This window comes from Peromyscus californicus, unplaced genomic scaffold, assembly GCF_007827085.1.
Source record: "Peromyscus californicus insignis strain IS unplaced genomic scaffold, ASM782708v3 Scaffold_15__1_contigs__length_86483966, whole genome shotgun sequence".
Lineage (NCBI taxonomy): Eukaryota > Metazoa > Chordata > Mammalia > Rodentia > Cricetidae > Peromyscus > Peromyscus californicus.
This window is the reverse complement of record NW_026294447.1, coordinates 75,747,873-75,774,737: the sequence shown is the minus strand read 5'-3', so window position 1 is coordinate 75,774,737 and position 26,865 is coordinate 75,747,873. Positions and strand designations below refer to the sequence as shown.

Genomic DNA, 26,865 nt, shown 5'->3' with positions numbered 1-26,865 from the left:
GCAGCAGCAGATGGAAACACTGTTAAATACGGAAGCTCATTTTTCTGTATACCCTCGATCACATAGAGGGCACCTCCGCCCTCCCCCCCCCCCCAAATGGAAGCCTCCTAGACCTGCAGTGCCCCGAACGGCTGCTGAGTACTTGGAACGTGTTCTAAGTGTAATCCTCACTGGACTTCAGAGACTTCATATGGGGGAAATAGTGTGAAATATATTAACTTCTATATTGGCTACACATTGATTGATCTGATAGTGGTTTGGGCATATTGTGCTAACTGAAATAAAATCTTAGCATTTATGTCACGTGTTTTCACATAGCTGATAAGAATTTTAGATGACATGTGCCCTGAACTATATTTCTGTTGGATAATGGTGTCCTTCCAGATAGTTTTCCCACATGTGTACAGCTACTAAAGGCCCCTCATGCCTTGGTTAGTTCCTTAGCTTCCTTGAGGGATGCTGAGTAGATACTCATCAATCCAGTGTGTCATTCTAGTACATCCCTTCCTATCTGTAGTAACCTCTACTCGAGTGGAACATTCCAGTTTTCTTTTTGAACAGAGATTTAAACATTCACACATGTCAGAAGTATTTCTTGAGCTCCTGTTCTTGCATTAGGAAGGATACAAGGTCCCTGCCTTCTCGGGGTTCCCTTCTAGAAGATTCAGCCCCTTATTTTCATAAATTCGGGCTTAGTTCTAGAAGTGTGCCTCTCCATGGCATGTGTCTGGTCCAGTATCAGCCTTTCTGGAGAGCCTGCACTGAATGAAAACACAGACTTTCAGAGTCGCCATCAATCCTGTGTTGTCAGGAAGATTCAAATGCTGCTAATCTCCTGGTGCTGTGACCCTTTGCTGATGTCCGATCGTGTTTTTCTTCCTGGTTAATGGAAGCAGATTGCAGAGCTTTCTCCGAGCTGTGAAGGTAGAATTGTCTCTTCCTTGTCATGAACACCTCTCAAAGCAAACAACTGCACAATCGAAAGTAGGTTTGAATTCTCTCTCCCCTGCCCACAAAGAGCATTCCCTAGACTTCCTAAAAGGATAGTGTGGCGAAGCCTCTGGGTTGGTGCCTTTTTTTGTTCTAAGTAACTTTTTTTTTTTTTTTTTTTTTTTTTTTTTTGGTTTTTTCGAGACAGGGTTTCTCTGTGTAGCTTTGCGCCTTTCCTGGAACTCACTTGGTAGCCCAGGCTGGCCTCGAACTCACAGAGATCCGCCGGCCTCTGCCTCCCGAGTGCCTAAGTAACTTTTTAAAAGTTTGATATACAAGCAGAAATGAGTATGCATTGTACAGTTACAGTGCCAGTAACTTTCTCCATGAACACACATGTGCAACCAACAGCCAGGGTATGAAGCAGAGCATCAGTGGTCTCCAGGAGGCTCCCCTTCCTGGCATTATCCTGTCCCACCGTCCCCTCTCATCCCCAGAGTAACCACTCACTTGTAGGCTTCTGCATCTACAAACTAGTTCGTCCATGTTTGAACTCCATACAGTGCCACATAACGGGTTGTCTCTCTGGTATCAGTTCTTTCACTCCTCTTGTCCGTGAAGTTTATCCGTGTTGTTTTATATATTGATGTAAAATATGCTTACACGAAAACATATATAACTCAGTATAATAAAACATAAGTAAAACAAGAAAAATATAGATGGCTGAGAAGGAAAATGAAGATTATGATCCCATTTCGGTGACACGTGTGTAATCTGAACACAGGGAAACTAAGGCAGAAGGATCAGGTGTTCAAGGCCAGCCTGGAAGCAAAGGTCTCCTCTTCACTTACTGCACAGCAGGGTGCTGACTCAAAAACTGTATGTATATAAACACTTGTAGTGAGGGTTGGTTTCTCTAAATTTAGACCATACAGACTATTTGTGACTTTCCACTGTGCTTGCTACACCAACATGCTCTAAATATTAGTCATCAGAAAGAGGATGCATTTGGACTTGAACCAAAAGGTGATATAAAAGAGGGGGAAATAATTTCACTTTCTAAGCTAAGAACACAGGTCAGTACTTATATTAATCATCTTGGAAATTCTAGATCTGGCCTATCCTAGTCAGACTTCCAGAAGGTTCCCAGAGTGACTCCTGAGTCACGAGGGAACTCAGGTACTTCTTTCTCGATGGCTTTTCTAAATTGCTGTGTAACTCGCTCAGGTATCTGCTAATGTGTTAGAGATTAAGAACTGCATAATTCTGAAAGTGGCTGGTTGGAATCTCTGTTCAAGCCTGGCTTACTCTATAACGTCAGACAAGTCTGTAAAATGCCCCTTACTTCTCAGACGAACAGCTTCTTCCCCACATCTGTTTGGGATCATAAGCAATAATCCTTACATAACATTTTGGAGTCCTTGTATGAAAAGTTCCCTGGAGTTGCTGACTATTCTTAAAACTTCCTCAGCTAACATTGTGGAAACGTTGTTATGTATTGAGTTGCTGACCTGGGTTGCTAGGTTGGTTGAGAATGTTGGATGGTGAGCACACATCTGGCCATTTGTGTTAAAAAGCTACCTTCTTAACATCCTACATGCTTACTCTGTGAATTTAACCTGCAGACCCATTTGTTCGTGTGTGTGTTTCTTGCTAAGCCTTCACATTTGGGGTCTTCATCCTTATGTTTTGGGTTAGACCACTTGAGTGTCCTTGGTTCCTGAGGTCAGGTGGGTCAGTAGAATCCTGGTCAATTCTGCCTTGTGGGGGTGGGAGAAGCATTTGATTGTATTGGCCAGTAAAGCTTCAGGTGGTGAGCTGAGACTCTCCAGACACTGTTAGCCATGCTTGGGGACTAGGATTCAGCGAAGCCCAAAAGACAGAGAATATACTGTAGCCAGAAAGTGCTGGAACCAACCCTGCAGAGAATCCACTGTTACAGGGCGTCTCACGGAGGGTGGATGGTAAAGGCGCTCTAGTCCTGTCCCTTTGTTTTTCAGATGGGAGTGAGGCCTATGGAGGCCACAGAGGGAGCTATTTTGATGTTTGATCAACCAGCAGTTGTTTGCAGGATTTAGGAGACAGAGGGAAAGATGATGGCCCTCTGTGAGTGCTGTTCCTGGCTGGATCTGAGGGCTAACTCTTATCAGGGCTAGCACAGAGTACCCATTCATCCCTTTCCAATTGGGATTGTGAGGCGAATCTGGCATTTTATCTAATCAGGATTAGAAACTTGGACTTCTGCTGGAGTGTTCAGAAATTCAGTTCAGGAAAGAGTCACCAGATTTTTCCTCCCAAAATAGGCAGTCCTGGAGGTTAAACGTGTGAGATTAACCACTTGTTATTAAGTTACCACACCCCCCCTTTTCTTGTGGTGTTCTTTTTCAAACTTGTTTCTGATGGCCTCTTTACCCTGCTTTTCAGGTTTTATTACATCTCAGCTGTCACTGGTATCAGCTGTTGCATCTGTAGTATGCAGAAATGCCGAGGCTTGCCCTTCCAAAATTCTTCCGGGGTCAACTCCCATTATAGTCTGCATCCAGGAAATGAGAGTATTTCCAGTTCACTGGGGACCATCTTGGCTTCGAGCAGAAATGGGGTCTGAATCATTACCTAAGAGAGCTGTGTAGATTGTCACAGTTGGCAGCCTCAAGATTTGAGCTAATCCTGGAAATTCCTTAACTTCCCAGAAAGAAGGTTCCACAAGGTCAGGCTGAAGTCCTCAGAGAGAGCAGATGGAGCGGAGCTGGCAGTCAGTGGCCCTTACAGCTGGATGTGAATAGAAATACAATGCACCCCACCCCCCTGGATGCCTCTGACTTTCAGGAGATATTTATTCTTTATTCTTTTTACTCTGTATGAAGAAGAATGTCCTGCAGTCTCTGCGGGAAAGGCAAGCAAACTTGAGTCCGTTTCCATGGAAGACCAGGACAACGGAAACAACCTAATTACTACAAAATGTTCTGCTTCTGGCGGCTGCACAGTCAGCCCTTTATCTCTGAGCCCCATAATCACGCCATCACCCCAAACCCTTATTCTTTACTCTTATCCAAGGTCATTATTCTTACGGCAGGAGCCGCTTCCACAACAAATGTTGATTTTACTGTCTTACCCCTCCACCCTTGTCGGGTGAGCAACAGTGCATCCGTTAGGAAAAGTGAGTGTTGAAGACCAGAGAGCTGAGATATGGTAGGTTTTTCTAAAGGTTCGGGCTTATGGAGCTCATGCGCCAAATTATAAACTATGAAACTTGTATAATCCAATTTTAATTAACTTGAAGATCCGTGCTTTTTCATTAAAATGAAATTCTGGGTAAATGGAAAACTGCCACTCCAGGGGACACTGGGCCATTGTTCACATGGTTTAGAGGGGCTGGTAAATCCTCTATCTGGAAAAGCCAAATCCAGTCCTGTTGATCCGGGGCTTCCCGACGCTTTGGGGGACTTACTATGAGTTCCTCGGAATATAGGATGTGTCCCTGGTTCAGACGGAGGCTCAGCACACTGTCTAGTTTTTCACTTCTTCCCTTTGTGGGAAGTATCTCCCTGCTCCCTGCATGTCTCCATCTCTTACAGCCATAATACACCAGGGCCACCTCTCTGCTTTGCCACGCCACCCTGGCTGATCTGATGCTTGCTGTCGTAGGTGGATAGTGGATGGCATGGAGCACCCTATCGAGAGACGAGGGTGCCACTTCAGATTTACAAAAGGAATGAGGCCTAGTTGGTCAGAGGGACTGGTGAGCTGTAGAAACAGTCCTCTGAAACTCTTCCCTCACCTGTCACGTGAGAGCAGGAGGGAGCCCCCAGCCTAAGCACCTCCTTTCCCTAACGAAGGCCCTGAGACTTCAGTGAAGAGCCTTGTCTGACCTAAGTATTGCTGCCCCCATCTCAACTCCCGCCCTTTCCCCCTGCACCGCCGTGCGGAGCCTCCCTCCAGACATGCCAGATTACAAAACAGTGCTTAGGAGAAAACCCCACCCTGTCAGCAGATCGGTTTTACAGGCTGACATGGGACATGTGCACATTTGGAGTCGGGAGAGTGGCAGAGTGTACTTCCAGTCCAGTGTCTGCTCTGCTGGCCTCAGCGAGTCACTTCTTCCTTTGTCTACTTCCCCTATTGCTAAGGAGAAGATAATGAGCCTTTCCACCTATCAGGCTCGCCGGAGTGCTATAAAGAATAATGAGGTGATATTTGTAAAGTGCTTTGAGCTGCTGGGAACGAAGAAGGGGCGAGCTAGGCAGAGAGCATTAGGAGCTGGGAGCACTTACCAATTGAGCTGCCCAACAATGGCAGGGAGTAAGAATACTCAGAAATGAATTCCAGGGACTGGCCCTGCTTTGAATTTAGGAGGAGGATTAGTGGGGACCTAATAGGTATCCCACTTCTCCAGTTTCTTTAGTGTACCGTCAGACTAGAAAAGGTAATTACATTCTTCTATGTCCGATTCAGCCTGGAGTTTCAATTGGGATGTCAGAGCATGCTTGTCTTCTATTCTCATACTGAGGCTGTTATGTCGCGATTGTTAAAGCCTTGGGCATCTTCTGTCCCCCAGGGGATTTCACTTAGGAGCTATACAAAGTCGTTTCTATGTGGAGGCCAGACTCTTGGTTATATGGCTGATTAGTGGAACTTCTAAGTCTAAAGTGCCTGTGGAGCGATTTTGCTGAAGGAGAGAAATAAAAGGCAAGGTCTTTATCATGGTCGATCTTTCTCAGTATGCTGCTTCCTGGGAATTTTCTCAGCACCTCAGATCAGTGTACATACAGTATGAAACGTGGGACTTGATGGCCACTGTGGCATCCTCAGCTTTGTCAAAATGGGGGCCTGGCTCCAGGTTAAGGTGAGCTTACCAAGTCCCTAAGATAGTCAGCCTTCTTTTAATCCCTCCTTACCCACAGAGGGTCAAAAGAGAAATGTTTATGAAGCTGACATGTATGGGAATGTTTCCAAATGTTCTGATGAGGGATCAGTTTCTACAAACGCATACTCCGCTGCCTCAGGACTCAGGGTCCCCAACGGATTGTTGCCATGTTCAGGGCCAGCAGAAGAGAGAAAATGTAGAACTGGGAAAATGTTTTGAGCTCATGTAGTTCGCTGGGCTGACTGAACATTGAGTGGGAAGAATTCAGCTCACTCCTGGCTGGCAAGAGAAGGACTGAATTTATCATTCCCCTGTAAAGGGTACAAAGAGAGGTCATGGGGGCATTTGGAACAATGATTTTCCTGATCGAAGTAATGCTAAGGAAATTACACTGATTACATCTTAGTCCCCTGAAGTTTACAAGCCTCTTTGTGATTACTACTTCTACAAACCATCCCCTCTCTTTACTGCTTCTCCAGTCCTCTGTCTGCAGAGGCTGCTAGATTTTCTCCTTCTGGAAGGCAGAGTTCACCAGCCAGCCAGGGCTTCCTGTACTAGCTGTACTTTTGAAAGGACTTGTGAGTTTCCAGGGTCAGTCCCCAGTGGGGTACAACTGCATACATCAAGCCCACTGGCATCCTGTCCCCAGGCCAGACAAGCACGCAGGGACATGTCTGCTCCTCCTCTGTCCCGACGTTCTGTGCGAGGCAAGTGCGCATCCATGCCTGCACTTCTTCAGGGGCTCACTGGCCCAGGCTCCTTCCTCACCCATGTTTACATTTTCCTCAGCAAGTCACTCTTTTGTCCTTTCTCAAAGCCCCAGGTTTCTTGTTTGTTCTTTGAATGGCTCCCTGTTCTTACAAACATGCCTGGGTTCGTCCTTCCTTCCCCTCTCCTAAGGTATATCCATCCATTCGATCCCCGACATGCCTCCTCCAGCAGGTTCTCGGGGGAGGAGGCAGGGACTGCAGCCTGGACTCCTGTCCTATCCTGTCTGTCTTTCATGTCTGCCAGCGCAAAGTCAAGAGCAAGGCTGACCTTCCTTGGCTATGCCTGAAGAGAAGCTGTGGGGCCTGCCGCGGCTGGCAGCTGATGCCCACTGCCTTTCTTTTTCTCGGTGAGCCTCGGCGCCCTGCCCCAGTGAGCCGCTGGGAACAGAGGTCTGCCGGGTACTCTGGCCTCAGCTCTCCAACACAGAACATACAGGCGTCAATGGGAAACAGCAAGATCCGTCAGCATCACCCTTTCTTCGGGGGCTTTGAGGGCCACATTCTCCACGGCCATCTGTTCCCTTTCACCTCTCTGGACAATGTTGCTTTTTAAAGCCGGCGATTTTCCTCTTTATCCCATCCTCTCCCGCCCCTCTTTCTCCTCTCTCTCATCCCTCTCCTTCACCACCCTATGACAGTAGTGTCTCCTAAGATAACCCCCCACCCCCGACCCTCAAAGCAGTTTGTGACCACTGTGGGTTTTTGAGTTTTTATTTAAAATTCCTTTTTGAAGTGAGAGCTTCTGCTTTTAAAGTTTATGATTGTGTTAGGGGCATTCTCTTGAAAAGGCTTGGGGAGGAGGGTAGAAAACTTTTCAGTCGTGAAGAAAAACGCAGAAGAATGACTTTAGATTCCTTCCGGCAGACACTCGCCTCTTGGAAGAATCGCCCCTCGGTGACCAGTTTAAGGAAAGTTTTATGCCTTTGAGATCTTTGTATCATTTATCATATCATTATTTTGTCCTGCCTGCTGTTATAGTACCACTGTTTGAGTGTGTGTGTGTGTGTGTGTGTGTGTGTGTGTGTGTGTGTGTGTGTATGTGTGTGTGTTGTTTGTGGAGATCAAAGGACAGCTTGCAGGAACTGGTTCTCTCTTTGCACCATGGGGATCCCAGGGATCAAATTCAGGTCATTAGGCTTGGGGGCAAGCCCCTTTACCCTCTGGACCATCTCGCCGGCCCTGTTGTGCTGTTTTGAATTTAGGGCCAGAGCTGCTGGGGGTCTTTCATCTTGAACAGAGCCATAGACAGCTAGCTACACAAGTCCCTAGATGCAGCAGTCACCCCAGTTCAAGGGAAGATGTGAAGGGGTATCTGCCCCATCCCTGACCATGTGGCTTTCCTAAAGACTAATGCTAAGCATTTCTGTGAAACTATTCCCAACACATGAGATCTTTGTGCCATTGCTGTTTCATAAATACGATGAACCTGTGGTAATATCATGGAAAGGTTATGGACATCATTGCTTCAGAAGCTGTAATGACCCACTGTTAGGATCAAACTCAGCTACCGTGGTAGAAAGTATCCAGGCCCAAGATCCTAGCCTCACTGCTTGACAGAATTGAGCAGAAGGCTGGCACATGGGCCTTGGAGCCAGACAGCAGGAGTTTGAATCCTGGCTCTACCATTTGCTAGCTGTACAAATAAAAATAAAGTCGTATCCTTTCTAAAATGGGAACAATGGTAGTATCTACTTCATATTATTGTCAACATGACTAAGGGCTTTTTACTTCTATAACAGTTTTTGGTACATACAGATGCTTGCAAGTAAGCAGTAGATATGGCTGTTGTCCATCTTCTTATCCCACAAGAACAGTATGGGATAAAGAAGCTAACTAGCTTTCCAAATGTTTTGGGGGGTGAGGATGGGGGTAGGCTGGTGGTAGATGATCATGCCATGGAGTTGGTTTTCTTCTTCTATCGTATGAGTTCTGAGGATTCACTCAGGTTGTCAGTCTTGGTGGCAAGTGCCCTTACCCAAGGGACTCCCTAGCTGCCTTTTCCCAGGGCTCTTAACTCTATCACCTGGACCTTCTGCAGCCTTTCATTGTAGGGGTGATACCGATGAAGAGCAATTCTGAAATCACCGATGGAAACTGAAATGATAACTAACATGGCCCTTCTACTTAGAGATGTCATAAAATACAGGCTCTCCAAAGACAAAGAGATACATAATCACGTAGTTCTGGCAAAGCAGGTGATCCAGATGTGTAGATTATGAACATAGAAAGAAAGCCAGCCATGATTTTAGCAGCTGGGGTTATTTTACATATTTCCAGTTAAAGAAAAACCTGGAGGTTTATTTTTCTTTGGTATCAGTTTCTTCACTCAATTCCCCAACAATAGAGAGAGAATATTATTAAAGCATGCTTTTCTGGAAAGGCACAGAGGACTCCAAATGAGAAGTTACATATTACAGTTTATTGAGGAAAAAGAGGCTATCTGGAGAATGGGGTGGGCTGAGGGTCGGTAACGTCTCCCTCCCAGAAGGAAATAATGGGAGGAGAAATAATGAGTGAGACTGTGTGCCTCACACCCTGGTTCTGCCACTTGCCAAGTGGCCTTGGGCAAATAACTCTCTTGGCAGCTCCACTTCCTCCCTTAGAAAATTGGTATGATGGTGGTACCTCCCTCACAGAGACAATGTAAGTTGAGGTGTTTAGCCCAGCACCCGGAACACACTCATTATCCTAAAATGTTACCTCATAAGTCTTTACTGTTATGTCAACCGATGTCGGAGATGTGGGACACATTACACAGGTTGGTGGTCTTGATCAGTCTCCTAATGCTGGTCATTTTCCGAAAACCCAGAGTTTCAGCCCATTTCTGGATGAACAGTGGCTATAAGGAAGAAGGAAATTGCTTTGCTTAAGAATTCATATTTTGCAGATGTGTCCCTGACTGCCTATTACCCACTAAAACCAGTTCCCCCAGTTAAAATAATCCTGCTGCCATCAGCGTATTTCCCTTGTCTGTTTCCTTTCTGCCGTGAAGCAGCTTTCTGAAACTATTTGACTAAACCTTGGAGACTGGGACACCTCTCGGGAAGTAGAGAATGTTGAAGCAAGGAGATCTTCATTGCCTAAAACTGCCTTCACCCCTTAGACGTGTACACACACAAGTGCGCACATCCACACACACTCACACTAGCAGTCTACACATTGTTGGGACGCTACAACTACCATCTAGAGTTCAATGGGGATGTTCGTTACAAATGAGAGTTCTCCCCCTCTTCTGTGGCCCTCCTTTTTTGTGAGCCTTGTGTTGATATGAGGGAGACGAGCCTCACATGTATGTGATCCCTCATGTGTGTGCACAACCCTCCAAAAGAGAAGTCTGGCAGCTTCTCCTAGCCTTGGTTCAAGGAAACCTTGTTCCAGATGTTTAAAAAAAAAAAAAAAAAGGCAGGCCACACTGAGGGAACTGAGCAGCCTGCATAGATAGGGCTTCATGAGACGTGAAAATGCTCTGACAAGGACACTGAGGAGCTCTTCATGGACCTCGAACTCTTCATGGATCTCCTCCTACCCCTCACCCCTTCTCAGTGCCTTCAGGGGCAGCAGACACGTGTGACGCCCACATTCCATTCTCTCCATGCAAGAGTATATACTGATTCCTATCAGTCCTTCTACTTCCCAAAGGGGCAATTGAGATGGGTGGGAGGAAAGCATAACAATAAATCCTCACATTCATGCTAGGTGATAATTAAAAGCATTCTCCACAGCAGTTTGCTCTCAGATGCCAGAAGGGAGGCAGCTGGGCTAGCAGATCTGCCTGCAGCAAGGTGGGTTCCAGTGGCCGTCTCTCTGTCTGTCTGTCTGTCTCTCTCTCCCCCCCCCGCCCCCGCCCCCAACACAGGAGTAATGATTGTGCCTGTGTCTTGAGATCAAAGGAAAGAAACTTCAGTTGACTTTATCAGCTATCCTTACAACCTCAGAGGTAGAGACACTTGGGAGCATCTGTCTCCTGTCCCTTTTCGTTATCCTGACTCTGAGTAGCACTGTTCCTGCCTGAGTGACAACAGGGGCTGGACCCCTTGAAAGCTGACCCACTTTGAAAAACTTCAGGCCAAGGAGCATCACTGAGGAAGGACCTTAATGAGGGAACGGGCCCACTCTAGCCCTGGCCTGTTCTATGCCACTAGCTGTCAGCAGTCCCCCTCCACTCTTCTGGATGTTTTGGGTGGCGCCTCTGACAGCAGTTCCAGACAGATGAGTTATGGCCACTCTGAAAAGCACTTACATCTCTCCTCTCTTTTCCCCTTGGGAGCTAAGAGGAAGATAAAGTCAGCAGATGACATTTTTAAACTGGGCCAAAGGGCATTCTCCCGAGCTGCGTCTCCAAGATGAAAAGGATACAGAGCCATGTCACAAGACACTGAAGATTTCCCAATGCAAACACACCTGGGCCATGGAAAACAGAAATGCAAACTCCTGTGATGAGGGTGTGTGTGTGTGTGTGTGTGTGTGTGTGTGTGTGTGTGTGTGTGTGTGTGTACGTGCACACGCATGTGTGTGCACAGTGCCTATAGATATGTGGGTGCCTTAGATTTGGGTGGACCCAGAATTCAACACCTTAGAGAGTTAACCAGGTGATTCTGATGTGAAAAACACATATTTGACCTAACCTCACATCCTGCTGTTATATGTGACCCAGTCCATCCCTCACAGCTAACTTACATTTTCATGCTGGAAAGTTCCAAGAACACTACAGTGAACTGGAGTACCCGCCTCCTAGGCTGCTCGCAGGCTGCCTCACCTGGTCTGTCTTTCTTGCTTATTGTCCTTATCCATCTACTTTTTAATATCATTAAGTTGTTATTGTCTTTGTGGCACCATTTGACAGTAAGTCGTAGATGTCATGGTCGTCTGCCCCGAGACTTTCATTTGTCACCCAAGAACAGCAATTTCTCTTATATAGCCATAATATATTTATTCTTTTGCCTGAGAAATTAGCATTGATACAGTACTGTAATCTAATATACAGGCAGTATTTAAGCTTTTCCAGGTGCCCCAGTAATGCTCCTGTGGCAGGTTTTTCCAGGGTTGAGTCCAGGATTAGACACTGGGTTTAGTTGAAATGTCATTGTATATTAAAATCTTTGAGTCACTTGAAACCAGTTCCACAGAAATATTTCTCTTCAAGAATATACTTCCTGATGAATCACATTTCTTTTTTCCTCCTGTCCTTGCTTCGTGCAGAGCCAAGAGGCTGATGCAGGCATGAAGCAGGAGCTGCTGACCCAGGTCTGGATCCATGCTAAACATGAAGGGACTGGTTCCCAGACCTGGGATTTCCATTTCCTCGGGAGCTGAGTTCCCAAAGCTAAAGCATGGCTTCCAGAGAACCCCCTTGCTTTTCAGTTAAGTCGGTTGTCATGTGGCCCTCTCACTGTCCAAACTCGGTCCTGAAATATGTACAGCTTCCAGATATTCTCCCCTGTGGCTTAAGTCTTCCCCAGGCAGAGAAACTGATAAAGGATGTGCCTTTTTTTTTTTTTTTGACCTTTCCCAGCTCTCTCCAAAGACACATGTCTGAGGGTGATTTCTCTCACTCCAGCAGTCAGTGTGGAGAACCAATCTGATGTCAGACCAAACAGCTGTGTTCCTTCTCCATCGGCCAATGTTTCCCCCGAAACAAATATCAGACAGTCAAAACCTGGGATGATGACCGTGCATAATACAGATTTACTGCGAATGCAACTCCGATATCCTTCTGCCCCTTCAGATACCGTGATGGGACCAGAAAAACAAAGCTCAGACCAAGGCAGTTGTTAAGTGCAATCTGAAAAATTCGTAGCACGGGGATAGAAATACATCTGAGGACAAGGGACATTTCATGTAAACATCCTGGCTTATTTTAAATGAGCATGAAAATCTTAAAAATGTGCTTCAGGTTTCTTTAAATAGTTCAGTGTTTGCTTTCTTTTTCTAGTGTTAGCTTAAGGATGGTGTGTGTGTGTGTGTGTGTGTGTGTGTGTGTGTGTGTGTGTGTGTGTGTGTTTTCCTTCTCATAAGTGAATTCATTGTTAATTAAAAGTTCTTCTCAGGCTGGGCGGTGGTGGCGCGTGCCTTTAATCCCAGCACTCGGGAGGCAGAGCCAGGCGGATCTCTGTGAGTTCGAGGCTGGGCTACCAAGTGAGTTCCAAGAAAGGTGCAAAGCTACACAGAGAAACCCTGTCTCGAAAAAACAAAACAAACAAACAAAAAAAAGTATTTGGGGCTGGAGAGATGGCTCAGAGGTTAAGAACACGGACTGCTCTTCTAGAGGTCCTGAGTTCAATTCCCAGCAACCACATGGTGGCTCACGACCATCTGTAATGAGATCTGGTGCCCTCTTCTGACCTGCAGTCATACATGCTGTATACATAATAAATAAATAAATCTTAAAAAAAAAAAATTTCTTCTCGGGCCTGGGAAGATGGTTCAGCAGATAAGAACACTTGCTAAGCATGAGGACCTGAGTTCAGATCTCCCCAGCACCCACATAAAAGCCTGGACATGCCTGGCAGCGGTGGTGGCACACACCTTTAATCCCAGCACTCGGGAGGCAGAGGCAGGCGATCTCTGTGAGTTCGAGGCTAGCCTGGTCTACAGAGCGAGTTCTAGGAGAGGCTCCAAAGCTACACAGAGAAACCCTGTCTCGAAAAAACAAAAACAAAAACAAAAAAGCCTGGACATGGCCTGACTCCCTGTAACGCAACACTGGAGGAGGTGGAAACAGGAGGATCACAGAGGTAGGGGTGTAGGGGGGCGGCTAGCAGCCTAGCTCCAGGTTCAATATAAAAGCCCGTGGCAGTGGAATAGCAGAGTGATACAGTAGGATACCTTCTATACATGTGCATGGCTGTGCACACCTGCACACACAAGTTCTTTTCAGAGTTGAGACACTCAGTTGCAGGTCATCCTTGCTGGGTGGTGGTGGTGTACCTCTTTAATCCCAGCACTTGGGAAGCAGAGGCTGGCAGATCTTTGAGTTTGAGGCCAGCCTGGTCTACAGAGTGAGTTCCAGGACAGCCAGGGCTACACAGAGAAACCCTGTCTCAAAAATCTAAAAAAAAAAAAAAAAAAAAAAAAAAGGCTTTCCCATATAGAAAGTAACAGGAAGAAAGCAGTACTCCTGAAGGAAAGGGGGGGCGGGGGTAGTTGGGGAGCCTCCTGGGGACATTACCTGCTCAACCAGTGGGAGGAGATTGCTTCTTTCTACTCAGATGCTGGGACTAATCTTCTGCTATTTTTTCCTAGCTATATTTAAGGACACGGATGCCTATCATTGTAAGCACAGCAGAGAAGCCCTACACAGTCAGAAGGGTTTGGTTGCCAAATGGGAATGGTTTTCAGACTGACCTTTTCTAAGAGTGAGCCTCCTCCAGCTGATTCCAGGCAGTTCCTACATGGTGTCCCTATAAAATGACCACCTGGGTTCACTCAAAACAGTCCCAATTTATCTCTGCTGTCCCATGATGACTAAAATTACCCCATCTCAATTTCAAAAGTATCCTGATTGGATAATAACTTACATGACTGTTCCAAGACTCTGGGAAATTATAAGTGTCTTCTCCCCACACAAAAGGCAGTGGAGCTGTTTGAGTGATTTGTGCCCATGCACACCAGGCGCTATCCTAGCGAATAGCTCACCCCACCCCCCACCCCCCACCCCCGCTTCTGCTCCACCTGCTGCTATGGGAGATTAATCCACCTCTAAATCTTGCATTCCAAAGGTGCTGATTACCCCCACCTTTTATGGCTTCTGCGGCACGTTTCTTGGTTTCCCCAGCAATGAGTATTACTGAGATTTGAGTCAGCCTGAGTGTGTGATACGAGCAGACACTGGGCACCAGTCATCCCTCTCTCCTCCAGCTAAGAGACCCTGGGGAAGAAAATTTCCCCTTTCCCTAAGCCAAGCAGCCTGGTCCTCTAGCAGGGCACTGGGCTGTGAGCAGATGGTATTGGGTGAGGCAGTTGTTACATGGTTTTATGCCCCAGAGTCTTTATTTGTAAATCCAAAAGACAAATAGCTTCCAAGTATTTTGAGAATCTCAAAACTCAGAAGATTATAAATAACACGATATTTTTTTTTTTCTTGTCTAAAATGGCAGCACAGATCCTACAGTTACTTGATAGACAGCATGTGGTTCCTGGGCCAGTCGGTGCAGCTGATGGGTTTTTTCCAGTGCTCTGTTTATAGAGCTAGGTCAAAAATGTCACTTCCGTTGGAATTTGACCTACAGACAATTGTCAATTTTAGAGACCCAAGGAAGTAGAGTGCACACTAAATACAGCTGGTTCACAGGTTCAGTTAGTGAACTACAAGCCCCCAAGGAAATTAATTTTGTTGGAGAATAAATGTCTGAGCCTTCCCAATCTCTCTTTATTTGATACTTTTGCCCTGTGGCCTCATGGAACTTGTAGGTCACCTTGAATCTTTGTCCCAGCCAGTACCCCATTCATCTTCTTCCACTGTGGTTGGTGAAGTTGTCTTTCTGCATCAGACAGTGAAAACTGAAGAGCCTCCAACAGAGGCAGTGTAGACTACTTGGAAAACGGAGGGGAAGCAGTCTGAGAAGTCCTCTATTTCCTCCTTGCACTGGGGGAACCAAGATTCTCCAGTTGTTCCCCTAGGTCAAATGGAAGACCCAGTAGGAAAATGCACAGCTCAGCAGCAGTCGTGGCCTGGTCAGAAACAGGAGAAATGCAGCCAAATGGATGGTGGTCCCCTTCTGCTCCCACCCTACCACTCAGACTCCGGTGTTTTAAACTTGGTTGATTTGCAGTTGTGTTTGTCAGAAGTCAGTCCTCGTGGGTTGTAATAGGTAGAACAGTCTTAAGGAAAAAAAAAAAAATCCCTGACCTGGGGAGAAATCTGTTATTAGAAAAGGGACCATACATTTACACTGTCTTCAGGTGTAAATGGTTGCTGAGTGGGACCTGGCGATGATTCAAAGACAGCATGGAAGAACTGTGTGCACAAACTTCCTAGAAAAGAAGAGGCCCTGAATAAGACACCAATTTTTTGTTAAATTAACTCGGGCTTTTTGGTTTTTTGTTGTTGCTGTTGTCGTTTTAAGTAAACCCAGGGACTTCTGAAGTCCTTTGGAACAACCGCTTCTGACCATGGGTGAAGGTACTGTGGCTTGGAAAAGTGATCTGGCTGGTCAGTCCTGAAGCTCACTCCTGCATTCTTTGTTAGAGATGTTCCTTCTCCCTTGTGGTCTCATTGAAAACGTGCAGCTGAACCAGAAATAGAACCACAGGGCCAGACCCATCAGGCATGATAGAGAAAGTTCCCATGGTAACCCACCACCTTCCCTACACCGACTCCCATCCTGCAGCATTCATAAGTGGTGTTTTTAATTTCCTACTTCTTGTCTCAGTAAGTTGCTTTGTATCCAACAGGACAAGAAGGACCAAGTATTCAAAATATTCAGTCTTTTAAGACCATGAACTTCTCCCTCCCTTCTGTTCCTATTCTGGGAGTCACTGCTTTGTTAGTTTATTTTTGGGGGGGAGGTTGTTGTTGTTTGTTTGGGAGGTGGTTCATACCCGCTCCCCCCCCCCCCCCCGATTATTTTTAAACATGCAAAAGTCTATTCTTTTCAAGTTGAGACCTCTGCCACAGGGCAAACCTCTGCCACAGGGCAAACCTCTGCCACAGGGCAAACCTGTTTCTGTCATTCACTAGCAATTTTGTCCGACCTCTCAGAGATGTTTAGCAGAAAGTCGTAAATTCAAATGTTTTCAGAAAAGAAACTTTTTCATCACTCCCCTCCCCCCTACACACACAACATGCCCCTTCTGAACGCTGACACAGCATGGTACCAGCTGCCCATCACCTTCTAGAAACCAGGCTCCATAGCAACTTGGCTGTCCTCCTCCAGCCTGAAATCATGAGGACTACACCCTGCGTGTGCAGCGCAGGGAGACCGTGTGAGAAATGTGTCTTCATGTCCAGCTCCCACCAGAGGTTGGGAACTGGATCCAAAAGATAGCAGCAGTTCTGGGAGCAGTTTCAGAGTCCACATCCTATGCCTCACCACCTCATTCCTAAGCTCTGCTATCTTGAATAATGATTAGAAGGAAAACCAGGGAGAGAGGCGGTTAAACTGCTTTTCTTCCTCAACTTTCATCTTCTGTGTTTGATCATCAATGTTCCTGCCGTTTGTCCGTATCAAGTATCTCCATCTAGGGTCACCAAGAACCTTCGGTGGCCTCGAGGCAAGAATTATTATTCAAATTTTACAGATGGGTAAGCAATCACAGAAGGAGAACTCTGTTTGCTTTGACTCACCTAAGCGAGTCTCTGAGTATTCCCACAGGCTTTTTAGAGAGCCTTGATTCTGTGGGAATGAACTTGGCTGTTTTGGGGATCTTACTCAAGCACTTCTGCAGGCTCAGCCGGTGATGATAGAAAGTCCCAAATAATGAAAACATTCCCAAATCTCAGTTCATTTGTTCGATTTTCTAAAATGTGTATTGGAATCCACCAAATTTCAGACAATGAAGTCGTACAGCCTTGGCAGGTCTAAATATCACAGTTGTTCAAAAATGGGAGGAAGGGAGCGTGCCCCAGTTTTTAGAACTTCCGCTTCAAATGAACATAGAGAAGACTCACTTATCAGTTTCCTGACCAATTAGGTCACTGGGCAGGAAATCACCTTTTACAAAGAGCCAGTAAGCAGATTCTTCCTACGTTAAATTTCCCATAAACAGCATTAATGGTCACTTATGACAGCCCTCTCATGGGAACGCTAGGAGCTCAAAAGACAGGAAGAAAATAAGGCCATGAATATATAGTATAAGCTGTCTAGCTTCCCCATCGACCTGTCCCGTGACCCTACCAGCACAATCACCTAGGGTTCTTCTCTTGTGATGTGGTTAGTTTTCAGCCTCTAACCAGGGAGGGTCAGTTCTAGGCCACCTGACTTGTGTGACTCCAGCTGCTAGTCCAGTTGAGCACGGCTAAGTAGCTTGCCAAGCCGGGGCATGTGCTGTCTGTGGAGCCCTCTTGCCCTGGGATATCACTGAACATCAGAACAAAGGAAGCAGAACATGGACCTGAGTGACATGCGGAGCTCAGATAAGATGGCTTGTCAGTGCCGTCCCTGAGATGGGCCTTTGGGCAATCCAGGACCTTTCTTGGGCCCCTGTGGACAGGACAGTAACTAGATAGTTGATCTTTGAGATATGATGAGTGCAGAGAAGGCTAATCAAAGTAGGGTTAACAGCCTGGTTTTGAACCCCAGCTCTGCCATTAACCAATCATGTGACTTTGAGGAAGTGACTTAATCTCTCATAGCTTAAGTCTGTCAATAGAATTGATAGTGTTGCCTGTCTTGTAGGCTATTGTGAGGATAAAAAATGGTGTACTAAATTCAAACGGTGTACGCCCTCTCTATTTGAGAGGCTTACGTAGTGCCTAGCACATAGTTAGTGCCTCTAAAGACATTGCCTTTGTCATTATTAATTTTCAAGGTCTTGCTAGGATTACTCTTACACTGGCCTGATACTTGTAAGTGCTTCTGAAACTTGCATCCTCAAAGTTACTTTTTCAGAGTTTTCTCTGGAAGTTTTTCTCTATTGTTTACCCTTGTGACCCTTGACGAGGACCCAGGTTTCCCTGTCCAGAGAACAGCCAAATATCTGCTACCGATCTGTCCCATTCTTGTTGGCCTGGTGGTACAGAGTTTTTCTTGGTTTGTTCTGGTTTTGTTTTTTAATCATTTGATTATTTATTTCCTTTTATGGAATTTTTAAAATAGTTGCTCCTGCCCTGGATGTGGCTCTGATCTCTAAAAACATTCCTTGCCTTCATTTAGAACTGGGGTACTCCTCCAGTTTTATCGCCACCCAAAAAAAAAAAATGTTTTAAGTTCTTAACCAATTAGTAACTCCTAATTATTCACATGCAGCCTTTTCTTGGCAAACTGTAAACCTCGGCCTCACTTAATCCTCTCATTTAGCAGACATATAAACAGCTAGCTTCTACAGTTTGCTTGAAAAAGTGCAAACCTATTAATTTTAGCTTAAGGTAGAATTAAGAATGTAAATATGCTGTTAAAACAAGTCTATAACATGGCTCAGCATTCAGTGGAAATAACTTATTAGTCATTTAATCAGTGTAAGCATCCTTGGGTTAAGTGATTCAGGCCTGCTGGCACAAACCAGACATGCCTCTGGCTCTTTCATAATGCATATTAATCAAAATCGCACAAATAACATACCACAGTATAAATGGAGGTAAATGAGAGAATTTGAAAAAGTATTATTGAACTTTAGAGGGGGAAGACACTAATTATTTCTGTGATGGTAAGAGAAGTTGGCATTTGAGAGGCAGCTTTGGACACAGGGTAGACATGTGGCCATACCACATGGGCAGATAGAAAAACCTGATGGACATGAACCCATCTGGTTCTCAAGTCTTCAAAAACTTAAAATGTAAATACTAAGCCAACTTTTATGTGTGGTGCTGTGGAATTGAACCCAGGACCTTGTCCTTGCTAAGCAAGCGCTCTACCACTGAGCAATATCCTCAGCCCAAGCAAGCATTTTTAAATCAGGAAAATTAACCCAAAATATTTGTTTTTGTCTTCTCCTTTTAAAAATCAGAAGAGGAGCTGGAAAGATGACATCTCAACGTTTAAGAACATTTGCTGCTCTTACGGAGGACCTGGATTTAGTTCCCAGCACCTCGTGGTGACTCACAACTGTCCATAACTCCAGTTACAGGGAACCTGATGCCCTCTTCTGGCCTCAGAAGGCACATGCCCACACATGGTGCACATACATACATGCAGACAAAACACATAAAAATAATAGCTAAATTATGGAATCAACCTAGGTCCATTAACAGAGGAATGGGTAAAGAAAACATGGTATATATAGACATATGGAATTTTTTCAGCCATGAAGAAAAATAGCTATATCAGTAAAATGATGCAATTGAAGATATTTATATTAAGTAAATTGAGTCCCCCAAAGGCAAATAATGCATAATTTCTCTTACTCATGGTTCCTAGATTTTATATAGATTCATAAAATCATGTATGTCCATAAGACATACATACAGAAAGGAAAGAGTTAAACAAAGGTCACCCAATGAAGAAGAAGAAAGAAAGAAAAAGGTCGAGAAATACGGGAGAATGTGCTGAAAGTACAATGACCTTATGTAACTCAGTACCGTGAACAGAGAGCATACATCACTCGAGGGGAAACGGACAGTGGAAGAGAGATTCGGAGGTCGTGTACCTCAAGAAAACTGGAATTGAGTCCGTCTCTGTTGTGATAAAGACCTAGCCTCTTACCAATGCACATTAATTTCATAGCCACTCGGTGGCTCTTCAGCATTTGGTATTAGATAGGGGGAAAAAAGCCGACCATGCCCAATTCCCTGGGGTTCACCCAAAGTAAGAAGAGGGAGATGAAAGAGAAGGTAAAGAAGCGCTCCGCATCGGAAAGGTCAACAGAGAAGGCCAGGAGACTCTCTGTCAACTGCTGACAAGAGGTCAAGGATGATGAGGACAGAGAAGTCAAAAGGTCACAGCAAAGCCATTCAGTGAGGGAACTCAGAGAGATGATGTCGGTGGGGGCGGGCCAGGAGCAGAAGATAAAGCCCCCAGAAGACATTGTTCAGGCATTAACGTCTTATCTTTAGGCCTGGAGGACTACTAAGGATTAAATCGGGGAGGAGGCGGGGTGATCAGATTCCCACAGGCCACATTATTTATTTTCATCTTCGTCTGTTCACGTTTTGAATTGTGTACACAATGAACCAGGGTCGCTCTAAATTTTACTCTTTTCTATTCTGTGCTAAATTCTTTAAATCCCCTTACTGAGGCCTGTTGTTGATTTCCATCTAATTCGTTCATTATCTAACTTTGGGGTTCCAGAACTGCTGTACTGTGAGGTGGGTAGACCTTTGCCATAGTCCTCTTCTGTTCATTACAGGATGTTCAGCAATGGCACTGGCCTCTACCTTCTAGATGCCAGTAGCCCTCCCAGTAGCCATTAGCCAACAAAATCACTTCCAGCTAAGACCCACGGAACATCATTTCTCGGTTGTGGTATTTGGACCCAAGAACTTAAGGCTTTGTGGAGCTGGTACTACATTGAAGTTTGTCTGTCCTGGGAAAGAGGACCAGTTACTACTTGATCATGAGGGGTGCAGATGAGATAATACGAGCAGAAGCTCCATGCCTCATTTTGTTTCAGCTAATTTATTCAACTTCTATTTTCTTGGTCTCCTCATTGGTATCTCAGTGATGGGAGTCAAAGTGTTCAACAGGGCCCCCCCAGGCCAGTATCCCTGCCTTGGCCTGGAGTCAAAGAGGGCACAAGATTGGGGAGGAAAACCTCAGGATATGCCAGATGTGATTAGAGGGATCTGGATTCCCTGAAGCAGGACTTTGGCAGCTTGCCTCTAAAGAGAAAGAAGGGGGTTGGGAAGCAGGGATGGTTTCTCCTGGTCGTGTCAAAAAGGGATCAGTGAAGCTTTCGAGATGTACGATAGCTGCCCGCATGCAATTTGGAGTAAGCTTGGAATTCAGATGGAGTCCAGGTCAGATCCTCCTTACAGGAAAGTCTTAGGAGGTAAAGGAATGTTGCTCTTGAAATAGAGCAAACTAAAGCAGACTGGGTGCAAAAGGCTGAGCTCTTCCAGACTCCCCTTCTGGGTGTGGATGTACATGGGGGAGGGAAGGCAAAGGAATGCTATATGTATATACCACAGGATTGATAAGGAAAATTGAGTTAAGATGCTTCCCAATCTAAACAAAGATCTACTTATTCAACTAAACAAAGACCGCTCATAAACAGTAGAGTGGTGCTGTGCCCTTCTGCCAGGGATGAGTAGAGGGGTGATTCTTCATCATCAGTAGCTGGGTTGCCTCGTCATGCCTTTGTTTGCCCACCGGTGGTCACTTTCAGGAAGGCTGAAGGAACCCACGCTGGTTCTTATTTGGTCTCCACTTTCTTTACGCCACCCTCCTCTAATTCATCCACTTTTGCGGTGATGGACTGAGCCTTGAGTACTCGCTGAGTATGAATAATGACTGAGCTTAGCTCAAATGCCATATAAGGAAGGGCCTCTGAAAACTACTTTTTGCCCTGTCTCCTTTCAGGCACTTCTGGATCCAGCTGTGTGGTAGCCGCACTAGGAAACACATGGAGTCACTGTGTGAACACCCGGCTGATTCTCCAGTACCTTGATTCAGAGAGAAGGCAGGTGAGTGAGTGCTCCCACCCAGTTCTTCAAGTGTGAAGGTCAGAGATTAAGATGAACTAGAAGGGAGAGTATCTGAAAGTGTTTGCGACCATCTCTGTCCTGGGCCAGTACTGGCTGGCAAGGGGATCATAAAGAAACTTTGCTTGTCCTAACAGCAGCTAAAATAAGATAGGGGAGGGTGGGGGAAGAGAAGAGGGGAGCTAGCCACACACAGGGAAACAGTGTAAGAGTGGATCCTGCAGAGTTAGCATCTCCTTAACATGTGTGAATGACCAGGGACCACACTTGGGGGAATTTTAACTCCTCCATCTCTAAATGATTATTTCAGTGGATAATTGTTGAAGACTAGCTAGTTTGTGAGCAGATTAAATAATTGTGTTTTAAGTGCATAAGCCCAGATTCTGAATACTTTTACATTACCATATGTGCTAGTGGTTTAAGGTACTAAATGATGTCAGAGTCCTCTGAAAGTTTGCTGACTTCCTCGGGGGAGAATCCCTCCACTCATACTGTCCACCGCCTTCATAATCTTCTCTCCCAACTCCAGAGAAAAGAACGCTATAGTCTGATCTTCTCAAAAATCAGGAAGTTTCTATCTCTTGATGCCCTCCCTCAACTTTATCCCACCTTCTGACCAGACTTAGTTGGCATCTCTCACAAAAGAGGTCAAAGGAAAAAGACTGGGCGGCTACCCTGATTATTTGAATGGGGGCAGGATTCAAAGCCAGATTTGATGCCTAAATACATGATGAATCCAGGTTAATAAAGAAGGGGGTGGTACTGGGGGCCCTGTCCAGAGGAGATGGGGCAGGATGGTGTTGCTTTTACCAGCAGGCAATAAATTGACTCTTTTTAGCAAGGAGACAGGAATCATCAGATACAGATATGAGCATTTGCCTTTTCCAGACAACTTTATGGATGTCCTTGGTTACAGACCAGAGGATTCTTCTTAGTTTTCTTGGGCCTGTGTAAATAACATTCCAGCCTGGTCACTGGGTCAGCCCTGTTCTGAGAAGATAAAACAGATTATTTCCATGCAAGGAAGCATTCTTGTGTTTTCAGGCCCCCGCACATCTGTTACCTCAGAGACACCTTTTCACTGGTGATTCCAGTGGCCTGGGTGCTACTTCCAGTATTTTTCTTGATGGAATACATCCAGAAGATTTCTGGAGAACCTAATGACCTTTGATGTGTCTTGTAAGTGGTAAATGTTGATAAATAAACATTGTTAGTAGTTATCAGATATAGCACTGATAATAGCAGCATTCTTTGTGACTTAGTGTATGGGGGGGGGGGGCGGTGGTGTCTCTGTAACCACCAGGGCCAGCAGAGTAATGATCCACATGAGGCAAGAAGAAAATCCAATTCAACATGATTTAGTTAGCTGGTGTTGGTTCAAACTTCTGGGGTCTGACACTGGGCAGTTTATTTTAGACATACTTAAGTACGGTGCAACTTTAGAAAACAGTTTCTTGGTCACAGTTATCTCAATTCCATGTGCACAATAAAGCTTAAGTCATGACTGCATTGAAACTCTTTTGCAAAATACATGTGACCTCTTCCATAAAAATGGGTTCTAGGGGGCTGGAGAGACGGCTCAGTGGTTAAGAGCACTGAGTGCTCTTCCAGAGGACCCAGGTTCAACTCCCAGCACCCGCATGGCAGCTCACACCTGTCTATAATTCCAGTTCCAGGCGACCCGACACCCACAGCAAAACACCAATGCACATAAAGTAAAAATAAATTTTAAAAAAAAAAAATGGGTTCTATAGCTTAAGGGCCTAGGATCTGGTGTGGTCATACAAATAGCATAAAGGTCACCAGGCTATAAAGTACATGTGATATCTTTCCTAAGGATGGGTTCTATTGACTGAGAAACAAAGCTAAAGATAAAGGCGTGGGAGGAAGGGTCTGGAGTAAACATCCTGGGGGGTTCAGGTGAGGCTTAGCCCTACAGATAGCACAGGTCACCAGGTTATTATAACCACACCCACTTGCAGCCTTCTGGGTAGAGGACAGGTATACACACATCCCTTCCGCTGAAGAGACAAGCCTGTGTGTTTAACATTCCTGGTTTCCCTAGTGCTTGTCTGTGAGCACAAGGGCCTTTGTGTTCCCAACATCAGTGTTGATTCTATCACTTCATGGACCCTAGACCCTACCTGTTGAAAACCCACAGTATCTCTGCCTTTCATTTGAGATGCCTTTCTTCTTAGAACATCCTGATTCTGTAATCTCTCACATATAGTACTGTGGAATCCAGGCTTCCATATTCTAGTTTTTCTAATTCTAGGTAGAATTTGTAAATAAATAAAGTTAAAACTGTAGTTTTGGTTTCCTTATGATAACATGTTCATCCTTGTCCATTTTGTCAGAGCCAACAGGAAATACTTGATAGAACAAATGCTGTTTTGTGTGTCTTTGGTGACTTGAGGATTTGGGTGGCTCTTGGCTGATCGGGTCAAATACAGGCCACTGATCACAAGAAGTACCAGGAACAAAGTGTGGATAGATCGGTGACAGTCTATGAACTCATACCCTATTAGATGGGTCATTGGTGTGAGCTCCAAAGGAAAACGTGTTGCCCTGGTTACTGATCACTCAGCAGCAGGCTTGAATGCCTTCAAGTCTGGTTTTCAAACAAAAATGAACTATTAATGAAAATATGACTGGACTACCAATCCAGACAAGAGAACATGCATTTGATTTCTCTGTAGAAAGAAAGTGTTAAATCTGTGACCTAGTACCTAGGATAATGTTCTCTGTGGGAAACAATGTCTCAATCTGATGACCTCATCTCACCTTAGCAGATAGTGGGCTTAGTGATTGTCTCAGTCTTTCCTGTGGTCTTAGTTCATGACAAAGTGTTGAAGCCAAAAGACTTTTTGGTGATATGGGCAACCAAACAATCCTTTAAAATTAGTCTAGAAATACCTTCTTATGGTACCTCTGAGCAGGAGAGTGTGTAGGGCCATCGTAGGATAGCCATACCTCTGAGATACCAACTTGAAGATAATCGATAGAGTTTTTTATTTCTTGCTTTTGGTTTTGTTTTCAGTCTGCAAACAGAGACCACTCTACCAAGGAATCAAGCTTATGGAATGAGGATTATGTTTTATCCTGCACCAGGGCTCTTGACTATAAGGCTTAGTCTGGGATCACAGGGGCTCAAATCAAGCTGAACAGCCCAAGAGTTAAATTGTTAAATTGTCCCAGGGAAGGAGTCCCCCTTGGCTGAATATTTTCTTTACACCCTGGAAACTTCATAAAATTATATAACTAAGAAAGAAATCTCCTTATCAGGGTACAAGTTCAATCCCTTGTTTATTCTGCTTCAGTGTTTTCCAAGGACCTTCTTAAGATGCTGGGACACGTTTTCCTTTGAACTAATTCGGGGCTCTTTTCCACTGGGCTTTTAATTACTCCTTCCCTGCACTGCTCCAATCCACTTCTACCCATTTTACAGTCTTTTTCTTCTAACCAAAAACCTGTCTTTAGAGGAGAATTAAAGCGGCCTCTGATAGGTCTACTGTTGTCTTTGGCATTTTAAATCATCCAAAAATGCATGTGAGCTCACCATGTGCATAGCATAAAGATGCCAGGAAGAAGAAGGCATAGTTCTGATCTTGAGTGCCTTCTAGGCAGGGATGGAAGATTTTATATGGGTACATGTATGCACTCATGAATAATCAAGAGGGAGTTCAGAGTTAGGGATGCTAAAGCGCCATCACAAAGCAGTGTCAATCAAGAGGGAGTCCAGAGTAAGGGATGCTGAAGCGCCATCACAAGGCAGTGTCAATCAAGAGGGAGCCCAGAGTAAGGGATGCTGAAGCGCCATCACAAGGCAGTGTCAATCAAGAGGGAGCCCAGAGTAAGGGATGCTGAAGCGCCATCACAAGGCAGTGTCAATCAAGAGGGAGTCCAGAGTAAGGGATGCTGAAGCGCCATCACAAGGCAGTGTCTGACTTACTCCTGTGCGAATGGCTGAAACAGTAACCACTGTGAATCCAAAGAAAGGTGAAATCATCAAGGGCACCTTGAGAAGACACCAGGAGAGAGTGGGGCCTGAGTAGTTCCAACCAGTAGTTCTCAAGCCTGACTGCATTGCAGCTTCAGCATAACAGCTTTTGTAAGATACCAAAGCCAGAGCTCCAGGTTGATGAGCTAAAGCAAAATCTCTGCCTGGGAAGGGACAGCAGGAGCGCGCACATAGGCCTAAGAATTGATTTCATGTGTAAAGCTCACCCAGGTGGTTCTGATGTACCACCAACGTTGAGAGCCATGTTTGAAATACCAGATAACCTAGGATAGGCAGGAAGGGGAGATGTGCCCAGCACAGAAGAAAAGCAGGCAGCCACTCATGTCTGGTGGCACAGACTGGATCTGCTTTGTAACTGAGCAGAGGTTCCCTCTCAGCATTTGTTTGACAGATCTTTATTGGATCACCCCCATGTCTGCTCATTCCTGTGGAAGATGCTAGAATCAAAGAATTAAGAAAGGTAGCCAATACCCCCCCATTGCTTGGTTTACTTGGAAAGACAACCATGGGGATGGTATGTTCTACATGCATATCAATAATTAGTAAATATAAAGGTGATAGAAGGCCCTACACTAATAAAGGTTCTGGGATGATTAAAGAGGCAGCAGTCGGTACCGTGAATTGGCCAAGACCAACATTTGGGAAGTTCTTGAAGTACCAGGTTCCTTGTGATAACTCAGAAAGTTCTAGTGTGGGTGGCTATGCTTGAAAATGATGCAAAACCTGACGAAACATTCAGAGTATTTTTCATCAAATCCTCATGAAGTCTGTTCCTACGAACCACATATGGCATTATATAAATTTTGAAGTGCCCTAGAAGGAGTAATGAAATAAATTAATCCCGGCTAAGCCTCACACCCTCTTGATGAAATAAATATTATGACTCTCTTATTTCAACAGATTAGAAGTAGGTGACCTTTTCATATAGGCAGTTTATTTGAATAGACTTTATAATAATATTTTCATCTTCTACTCAGGAGGCGCCCTAAAGTTATTGAACACTCGAGGGAGGAGCCAATATGTTGTTGACAGGACCAATACTATT

At 45.1% G+C, this 26,865-nt stretch overlaps 1 protein-coding gene across 1 annotated transcript in view; it reads left to right on the top strand.

Annotated features, from left to right (window-relative positions):
• The window catches only part of Rad51b (RAD51 paralog B), a 545,966-nt gene that overhangs the window by 471,400 nt on the left and 47,701 nt on the right, over positions 1-26,865 (top strand). The window contains exon 10 of the mRNA XM_052739453.1: positions 21,678-21,781. Within this exon, the coding sequence (XP_052595413.1) occupies positions 21,678-21,781 (104 nt within the window). The remainder of the gene's footprint in view (positions 1-21,677; positions 21,782-26,865) is intronic.